The following is a 10863-nucleotide window of genomic DNA, read 5'->3' on the forward strand; positions in this document are numbered from 1 at the left end:
TAATATGGGGGTTTAGTTCACAGGTGATCTAAATGATTAAGAATACTAGATAAGTGCTGCAATGGATTACTAGGGCTCCAAGGTTGTAGCCGAGATGGTAGTTATAGAGCCATTGCAGATTTCTGATATAGCGGATATATAATTGTTGAAGAGGACAACAAACATTAAGGTAAAGCAAACATCTCAAGTCATATACATTAGTATTATTGGAAAAAATTCAAAGTCTTACAGAAACAGCTGTAAGACTTTAAATCGTTGAATCTTTTCCAATAATAATAATGCATGTGACTCGAGATGTTTGCCTTGCCTTAACGTTTGTTGTCCTCTTTAACCATTATATATATATATATACACACATACACACACAAACAAACACATATTTGTAACATTTTTCTATTTAAAAAAATGCATCAGGTTTAATTGTATTCTTATATTTATATATACAGGATGATTCAAAAGTCGGCATACATAAGAACAATCTATTTTTTTATAAGAAACAATTTTTTTATTTAACTGTTTCTTATAAAAAAATCAATTTTTCCTATGTATATATATAATGAAAAAATGTATGGTAAATAAACAAACGATATAACGTGTACTAAGTGTATAACTGGATGGGAGACAGACACAGAAGGTCCCTAATTCTTCATTAGTTATCAACCAATTAGTAATACTCAGTTTCACACCAGTAATGATAAGACTGATGACTTCCCATATTGGTGGTACCCTCCAAAATTTGCAGAGAATATAGAGCCAAGAGCAAACAAAACAACACAGAGTGGACGCAAGAAAATGAATAAATGTGATTTAAGATGATGGACAAAGACAAAATAAATAAGAAACGAGCAAAATACAGTCTTAGGACCAAAACGACAAGGCCCTAAGGCTGTATTTTACTTGATTCTGTCCGATGGTCCCTTACTCTGGACTGGCCAAAATAAACTACAGTATTCTATGTATGTATTGCTTGCTCCTTTTCTGGGTTACTACTTAATGGACACACATACACATACACACTAAAACATGCACAAAATTATATACATATGTTTTTAATATCAGTTTTCTATTTAAAAGAAAAATGAAAACTGGTTTATTTTCGAAAGAGTATGCATGTTTGCATTTTCATAATATCATTTTCCTTTATTTAAAAAAAATACATAGGGCTTAAATTCCTGAATGTGTGTGTGTATAAAAGTGTGTATGAGTGTGTTTGTGTATAGGAGAGAGAGAGAGAGAGAGAGAGAGAGAGAGAGAGAGAAGGAGAGTGGGAAGATGGGAGAGATTGAGTACAGATGATTTACAAAAATATGTTCAGTCTAAAGTACATTTTTGTTCTTGATTGCAAAAAAGGAATGTGGAAGAGAGAGGAGATTAGAGTTGAAACTGTCACCTGCTGGTCATGAAAACAATTGTAAATGACCTTGTTTGATGAGGTAGCACACACACACACACACACAAAGAGAAAGCTTGTTGCTTGACACCAAGTATTAAAAGAGAGACAAAGAAGAAAAGAGGTTCAAGGGTGAAAAAGGGGACAAAATATAACTGTAATTATGAACAAATTAGAATGGCTCTCTGCTAGTAAGCTAATTCAGTATGTGAGAGTAGATTTAAGGTTAACAAGGCTTACAATGTACCTATATTTAACCCTTTCTCAGATATATATAACCAAGTGTATATATATATATATATATATATGTATGTATATATATACTCACACTTGGTTGTAACCTTGGTGCATAGGAAGGGCTAGATTTAATAGGCTTAAATCTCTTGTAACCACTTAGCACTCTCTTTTGCAACTTAACACATGACTCATAGCTCTGAGACACTTGAACTTTCTCACAGTTCACAGTGATTATTCTGAAAGTGAAGATATGCAGGTTTACTGGATATACAATAATTTCAGGTGATAGATAAGCTGAAAAGATGTACACCAACTATTTTTTTTTAAATACAAGTTATGAATCCTGACAAAACATCAAGGGTTGTCAGAAACTATTTGACAGTTCATGTAACAAACTATTCTTTTACAATTTTTACAATATTACTTAAACTCTGTTGATACCAACATGCCTGTGACCATTCTTGGTTCTGTGGTACCAACTTCTTGTTTTAAAGTGATCTAAATTAAAACTTTTCATCAAAATTGTATGTTATTTTATGCTCCAAACACCACCTTAATAATTACAGCTATTTCACTAAATTCTTCATTATTTTAAAAATTAATGGAAACAAAAGCAGTGTATTTCAATAAAAATACTGTAACAAAATGGTTAAAAAGAAGTTAGACCTTAAAACAGAAAGAAACACGAGTTACAAGGATCTGAAAATTTCATTTCAGAACAAATTAAATATTTTCAAATCACAAATAAAACACAGCACACAATATATGAGGAAAATTCACAGTATCTGCTTGCCTAACTGAAACCTCTATAAGACTTATTCTCAATTGAGGAATGGTCATCAAATGACACACACACACACATACATTTCATATAGTTTTACATATCTCCAGCCAAATGGTATTTTTACATTTTTGTTTCCACATATTTTTAAGCGAATGTATTTCATCTTCATTTATAAGAAGTAAAATAATATTGTTCGTATGTCTAAACTTAATCAACTGCATATACAGATGAATATTACAAATCACTTCCTAGGTATAATTATGGAATAATTTTCTTCCTGGATCTCTGCACCGAAGAAGAAATGAATAATGGCAGATTAATAAAAAAAATATATAAATATGTACAAATCAGGAAAAGAGAATTTATATCTGGACAATAATAACCTTAATTACAATATAAGCAATACACACATATACAGCATCATCATCATCATAGATAATATTCATATTATTTGTGCATATATATATATGAATGTATGTATATATATATATATATATATATATATATATATATATATATATATATATATATATATATATATATATATATATATATATACACATACTTACAGAGAGAGAGAGAGAGAGAGAGAGAGAGAGAAATATGAATAAAATCATCCTCATTATATATATATTAATCTGCTTTGCAAGAATCTTGGTATGAAACAGTGTTGCAATCAATATTCTTGTGCTTTGGTTGGGTCATAGTACCAATAAACACATACATTATTATTCACTTCATTTATACTTTTATTGCAAACTAATTGGTGATACATTTCTCTTCCCACCCCACCCCATAACCTTTCCAATGATTTCAAATCATCAAACTGAATTCTTGCTCCTGTTATGTCACGCATTGCCTCTATGTTTTCACGTATGTGCGTATTATCATGGTACTGTTTTGTTGAAATTGTTTTCTTATATCTTTATTTCCATTTGTTTTTCTTTTTTGTTTTTCATGTGTGAGCATTTTGTAGGTTGTGCATTGTACATGTGCATGTTGTGCGTGCATGTGTGAGTGTGCATGATTTGTAGGCATGTGCATTTGCGGTTGGAATGTAGTGGTTGATGTAGTTGATACAAAGTCAACCAAAGATTACTACAGTACACACATAGGCAAAAACAAAACAAAAAAAAAAAGAAATAACAGCTGATACAATGTAAACAAACTAATATCACTATTTGAACGTGAAATCATTGAAAAGTTGATAGTAGTGGGATAAAAAATTTATGAGAAATTAGTAAGCAACAAAATTAAAACTGAAGTAAGATACAATCAATACAAGTATTATTGGCACTATGACCTAACAATAAAACCACAACACTTTTGTACAAGTGATCACAGATGTAGCAAAACTCATGTGTCAGAAAATAAGGAATACAAAAAAAGCAAAAAAAAAAGCAAGTGATGAGACTCCCTACAAATAACTTTGTTGAGTAGTGAAAGAAACATAAAGAAATTCTTGTTGATCATTCTGTTCCACTGAGACAACAATCCTGTAGACCATTATGTACAACAAAGACTTATAATTGGCCACATCAATTTGATATTCTATTAGTTGAAAGTTGATCATTTTATACAACTTTGTTCTATGTCCATAACTAAGAGACTTAATAATACAGGAAAACATACATACATAACAGTGACATACAATATTAAGACTATATAAGATATGAATGTTTTATAGATTTTCAGTGCCAAACTCGAATTCAATCAGGAGTTGGAATATGATCCTCATGATGAAAAGAACAATATAGATTTTAACTAGCTAAAACTAGACCTAAAATAACACTTATGGCCTACAATAACACTTATGTATGAATGGCTCCACTTATATATCTGTATTTGTACACCGAAAACACAAATGGAGAAGAGTATGAGAGAAATGAGAGGTTAGTAGTTTATATATGGTCATCAAAACTGTATTGTGTCTGTCATATAGATACTTATATTGAAAGTGGTCTCAACACAGAACTGTCAAATGTTCCAGTTCAGTCAGCTGTTGTTGGATACTATAACACAGGAACATGTTGCTATAAACAAAAGTAGCATTGTCAAACAGATGAGCATTTTGGTAGCTTGCAGTGTTAAATGTAACTAATCCTAAGGATATAACTGAGAAGTATATTTGTCCAAGATGGCAGCACAAGAGGTCAAATTCTTAATCAGTAGCTAAAGGGAAAAGAAAAACCGCTATTCATTCTTTAATTCTTTAGTGTTCAAACTGGCCAAAACTGGCCGAAAATAATACCCCTTTATTTGTCTGAACTGGCCAAATCTGTATCTAATTCTTCTACAAAATTGCTAAAAAAAAATAAACAAGTCATGTTATTGAATTTTTGTAGCTTTGAAATAATGTGAGATAAAGCCATTTCCTGCCTTTATTCAAATAAAAATACCATGAAATTTTCGAGACTTCTTGGCTTTTTCAACATATGAAGATAAAGAGTATATCTTAGTTTTTAATGATAGGGTGTCAGCAAGTAACGATTCTGACTTTGAAGGTTTTACTCTTGAGGATGTATGAAATATAAATGAAAACAACAGTGATTTGTCTTTGGACAAATCTGATATTGATATTTATGAATCTTTGTCAGACGAGGAAGATTTTGATAATGAAAGTGATGAAAATAATATTGAAAACATTATGGCAACACGATTGCCATAATGTACATCAACTACAATTACTGATTTCACAGAAAAGACTGGTCCACAACACAATCTACCTCCCAATGCTCAACCATTGGACTATTCTTATTTTTACCAAAAAATTTTTTGGAAATTGTCACAGAGGAAACAAATAAATATGCTCAACAAATAATTTCTATTCGTGGAAGACCTGATCCACTATGGCAGTCAACTGATACTGCAGAAATGTGAGCTTTTTTTTACTATAAACATTATGTTTGGCATCCAGCAGCTTCCTCGACTGTGGAACTACTGGAGTCCTGATACAAGGTATGGTGATCTATATATCTCCAGCATTATATCTAAGACAAGGTATTCAAAAATATCTCAATATTTGCATTTAGTCAATTCCACTAAAACCTCCGGCAAAATCGACCCAAACTATAATCCCCTGTATAAAGTACGCCCTGTAATTGATTTATTTTGTGATAGGTATAAAACAGTGTATCTGCATGGGAAAAATCTCAGTGTAGATGAAGCCATGATAGGCTACAAGGACAGAGTACATTTTTGGCAGTACATGCCTGTCAAACCCACTAAATGGGGCATCAAGGTGTGGGAAGTCTGTGAATCACACACAGGATATTGTGTTCACTTTAATGTCTAAACAGGTAAAAAAAATATAGTGGAAACAGACCATATGGATTGGGATATGATGTAGCATGATCTCTAACTGAGCCATTTCACTATCAACACCGACACTTCTATTTTGACTGTTTCTTTTCTTCAGTGGCTTCGGCAGAACATCTTGCCTGCGTAAGTACTTACATGTACAGTACTACTATGGGCAACTGCAAAGGTTTATGCCGTGAAATGAAAACAAAATTTAAAAAATAGGGAACATTCTACAAATGCAAAAACAAAATTTGTTAGCAACTTTATACAAAGACAAAAGACAGATTTTATTTCAGTCTAGTAATGAACAACCTGGTGCTGGTGCTGAGGGGAAACCCCTAGTGAATATTTGCTATAATAAATATATGGGTGGGGTTGACCAATATCAGGCATTACCCAGTTGGATGACATAGGAGAAATGGTGGAGGTACATTTTGTGGTTTTTAGTAAATTTAACTATAGTTAATTCATATATTGTTTATGTAAAAAGCCACAAAGTACCTTTGTCACCAAAAGACTACAACCATTTGAAATTTTGTGTGGACATTGCATCTCAGTTACATGATGGCTTTTCTTCCAGGAAGCACAGAACTGGGAGAAAAGTAAAATTAACTGAGGTAGATGTCAACAGAGAAAATATTAACTTCCATAAAGCAGAAAATATAAATGGAAGGAAATAAGTTTGCAGACTGCGTTCGCTGCAAAAAAGAAAATCTCTGACAGGATATCAGGTTGAGACCTCATATATGTGTTTGTTTTGCAAAGTGCCCTTGTGTAAATGGTGCTTTGGACAGTTTCACAAAAGAGATATAGCATAACTATATTTTGTTGTTTGATAGTAATACTATCATATATTCCTTTCATTTTATTACAAATAATACATGAAAGTGAGAAATCATCATTATCATATTAATTTTCAGTATGTGTTACACACCTGTCTCACCTGTTAATGAGCTTTTTTCCACACCTTTGTCTCACCTGTTAATGAGCTTTTTTTATTAGATGTATTCATTAAATTGTATAAGAGTACATAGCCAATTGACTAGTAAAATAGTTTTGAACTTTATTTTCAATGAAAATGAATGAAATATAAGGAAAAAATCTTGTACCGATTATATCTGTATATTAATTAATTCAAATTAATGTACCTCATCTTGAAAAGTGGTAAAATTGTTGGCGGTTGACATCTGGGATAATTTTAGTAATAAATCAAACAGGTAAGATACATTAAGAATTTCAATTTTAGTGCTTATCCATAATGCTATTGCTTTTACACCTGTAAATTAAATTTACCTGCCCATAAAAGTCAAACTTAATCAGGTAGATCAGCTAAAATTACATAAATATAAACCACTGTTAAATAAACACCCACTGACAAAATTTCAAATCTACTCGTAAAAAATTAACAAAGTTACAAGCAAATATTGTGGACACCCCTCTTGAACCTGAATAATTCAAAATAATGTGGACAAATAAGCATTACATTTTACAGATTAATCTGAACATTAAAAGGTTTTACTCTGTTAGCATTACTTGAAGGGGATTTGATTCTGAAGCAGAATTTTATGGCCAGATGTTCTTCCTGTTGCCAACACTTGTTTTAAAATAAAAGAATTTTATATTCCACAAGTGTTCAAAAGCATACAGCAATTGGTCATAATGTCAACATGAAATGTAAACTTCATCAGCATTTTACTTAAATGGTGACAAGCAAAATATTAATATTCACACATTTATATTTGCATGCATGCACAGACAACAGGTTTACTGCAGTTTAGCTGACTCAGAATAATAGTAGAAGACACTTGTCCACGCTGTTATGCAGTAGGACTAACTCTAGGTCATTTGGTTGCAAAGCAAACTTCTTAAATACACAAACACAAACTTAAGAATTTATCTGAAACTTCAATGATGACAGAGAAGTTAGTATTTAGCAATTATATATAGTGAAAGCTTATAGTTGGAACCAGACATAATCTAAAAATACACAGGATGTTTGTATTAAGGTAACTTGAAATTACAATTTTATAATTACAAAGGTAAATGAAAATGAAAAAACAAATGAACAGATCATTCATTATGTACAAAACAAAAATGTTTTTGTATCTTTTTTCTCTACAGAATGAAATTATCTTAACACAGTAAAATAGTACAAAAGACTCAGAAAATACAACCTTAAGCTTCTAATTGGTGAAAATAAAGCCTAAATAATTATAGCATTTCATTCAGGTTAGCCAGAGAGCTATGAGTAAAGGCCTTCAAACTAATATAGGTCAAATTAAAATTGCTTGACTACAAGATTTGACAAAAATAAGCTGAAGGATTTCTCAAAATAGTTATGTAGGAAATTGAAGTGTACTTCAATTTTCTAAGACTGACACTAGTAAAATGGCAATGAGTTGAGAGAGAGATAGCAGTAGCTTAACAGTAATTCATATTAAGTTTAACAAATGAATTACTTTTTAAATTTTTGAAATGTTTTGTTTTACTTTAAATTAAATTTTTAGAATACTTCTAGCTCTGAAAATTATGTTAGTTTAGAAAGAAATCTACCAAACAAATACAAACAGAAAGGATAGCTGTTGAATGAACAACAACTGGAATTTTGAAACCCAATCAAATAATAAACTCATACATGTCATATTTACATATATAGGTACATATTTGTCATATTTACATGTGTGTGTGTGTCCCTCTCTTTCTCTCTCTCCTTATCGTGACACTGCATGGTAGCTATAAATGAGCATTATCATCATACAAGCCATGTAGTACTGGTCCAGTGGTGTAATCCATTCTTCCATGAAAGACATGTCTGGCCATGAGGAAATATTACTTTGCTTGAAAATAGATGAGGGTTGGTGACAGGATGGGTATCTGCTTAAATAAACTCCGTCTGACCCATGCAAGTAGACTTTAAATAAATGATGATAATGATGATGATCACTACTCTAATGAAATATCCCAATGAAAAAGGATGTATTAGCTTGTTCTCTAAATACAATGGTAGATATAATTTGTAATTTAGGTTCAAAGCTAGCAACAATTTTCAGGCGAAGGATTAGCCAATTAGATTAACCCTAGTACTTGATTGGCGTTTTATTTTATCTACTTTGAAAAAGTGAATAGCAAAGTTGTACTTGACAGAATTTAAACTCAGAGTATAAAAACATGGAACAACTAGCACACAGTATTTCCTGGTGCTCTACCAATTCCACCAACTTACTGCACTTTCCAATGGTAAAAGTTAATAAGAGCAAAAAGTGTCAACTAACCTGTTCTGACCATGGATCGTCTCATACTGTGGATGACGATTACCAGTCCAAGTTTCAGCTTCCGTTTTCTCATACCTGGCTAATGCACTTTCAGTAAGTGCAAGTGTACTCAAGTTTACTGGCTGCAAAAAATTAATAAATAAATAAAATGACAATGAGAATCATTTAAGTAATAGAAAAACTGAAGCATCATTTCAAAATTAATTTAGTCAATACAAATTTATTTGCAGATTATACCACTGGACCAGTGCTACAACGGTTTCTTGCTTTGCTATTTCTGTTGTTTGTTGAAATATATATTTTCAAACTATTGCATCATCATCTCCACCCCCATCTTCTTTTTCGTCAAAGGCATACAGAGTATATGGGTCGCTTATGTAGTATATTCTCACGATTCATCTCATCTCATTGTTAATGTAGAGTACCTATTATTAATAACACTTGATCCTACAGGTACAACCTTGCTCATAATAGCCTCAATATTCAAGAAAATATAGTATAAGAAATTCAAAAGCAGAAACTCACAATAACTTTGGTTAAGTGTAAAACAAAGCTTATAAAGACCCATCACATTAACTATTAAAAGAGTATCTTATTTCAACAGAGCCATACCCATGTAATATTAAACATTACTTACACTGGTTGAGTTTTAGTCTTAAAATACTAATGAACAATATGGCAATAGAGAATCTTAATGTACACTGCCAGCTATATAAGTAGCAAGATGCTTTAAGTTTAAGTATCTTGGCATTATCATTAAACTTGGCAATAGATTGTGTTTTCTGTTGTCTATCATTGTCCCTCCTTGAATTTTTCATCAACCATTCTTCAATCCTTGTTCTTCACTATATTTGTCCCTTCACCAACTCCCCATCTCCAATCATCCATCACTCTCTTCATATACACTTGCAACATCTATCCACTCTCACTCCCTGTTCTTCTGTCTGCACCAACCTCTATTCACCTTCTTATACGTTCAGGGTTCACCCCGACATCCCAGTACCACTATTTTATCTCTCTTTCTAGTTCCAACCCAGTTACTGCCACCACTTTTCGACAATGTGAGGAGCTATGTAGCTTCTCAACAGAAACCTGTTCTGTTCTGGGCCCTTCTTTCATACTTTAACCTCTGATCTCCTACCATAAATCTACATCCATCTCTACTCTAGTATCACCCAGCTGAATGAGTTCTTTGTTTTAAAAGTTGCATAGTGACCTCACTAGTGCTGGTGCCATAAAAAAGTACTCAGTTTGCAAGGTACTTAAATGGCTGGCATTTGGAAAGAGCATCCAACCATAGAAACATAGACAAAACAGACATTGGAGTACGAAGCAGTTCTTAGAACCATCAGATCCTATCAAAATAGTCCAATCCATGCCAATATAGATGGACATTAAAAGATGATGATGAATAACATTTTTTCTTACTACACTAGCATAGATAGGGCAGATCTGCAGTAAGGTAAATCACCGTTCACTGTATCTTTGAGATCTGTTATCCTAAGATCTACTCTATTTCCTTCCAAAAGGCACTTTACCAACAAGCATACATAATCCAGATACATCAACTATCCTAACCTGCATGGTTGTTTCACTTGCATACATTAGATGCTTCTTTCAGTTCATCTGTGCTCCAAATTTCATACAAAATTGCCACAGGTCACACTTAACTAAGCCAGCAGGTCCCTACAGCCAATTGCCATGTTTTACTATCAAGGAGCCTTATAAATTTTGCATGTCTTTTTCTCTCTCTCTCTCTCTCTCTTTCTCTCACACACACACACACACATGCACACTCTCTCTCTCTCTCTCTCTCTCTCTCTCTCTCACACACACACACACACATGCACACTCTCTCTCTCTCTCTCTCTCTCTCT

At 32.4% G+C, this 10863-nt stretch overlaps 1 protein-coding gene across 2 annotated transcripts in view; it reads right to left on the bottom strand.

The window, feature by feature from the left end:
* LOC106867959 (hyccin) overlaps positions 1-10863 on the bottom strand; it is a 327707-nt gene that overhangs the window by 110540 nt on the left and 206304 nt on the right. For both annotated transcript variants that reach the window (XM_014913039.2, XM_014913040.2), the window contains one exon: positions 8987-9108. In XM_014913039.2, coding sequence (XP_014768525.1) covers positions 8987-9108 — 122 coding nt within the window. The remainder of the gene's footprint in view (positions 1-8986; positions 9109-10863) is intronic.

Source organism: Octopus bimaculoides, chromosome 2 (genome assembly GCF_001194135.2).
Source record: "Octopus bimaculoides isolate UCB-OBI-ISO-001 chromosome 2, ASM119413v2, whole genome shotgun sequence".
In the NCBI taxonomy this organism is placed as follows: domain Eukaryota; kingdom Metazoa; phylum Mollusca; class Cephalopoda; order Octopoda; family Octopodidae; genus Octopus; species Octopus bimaculoides.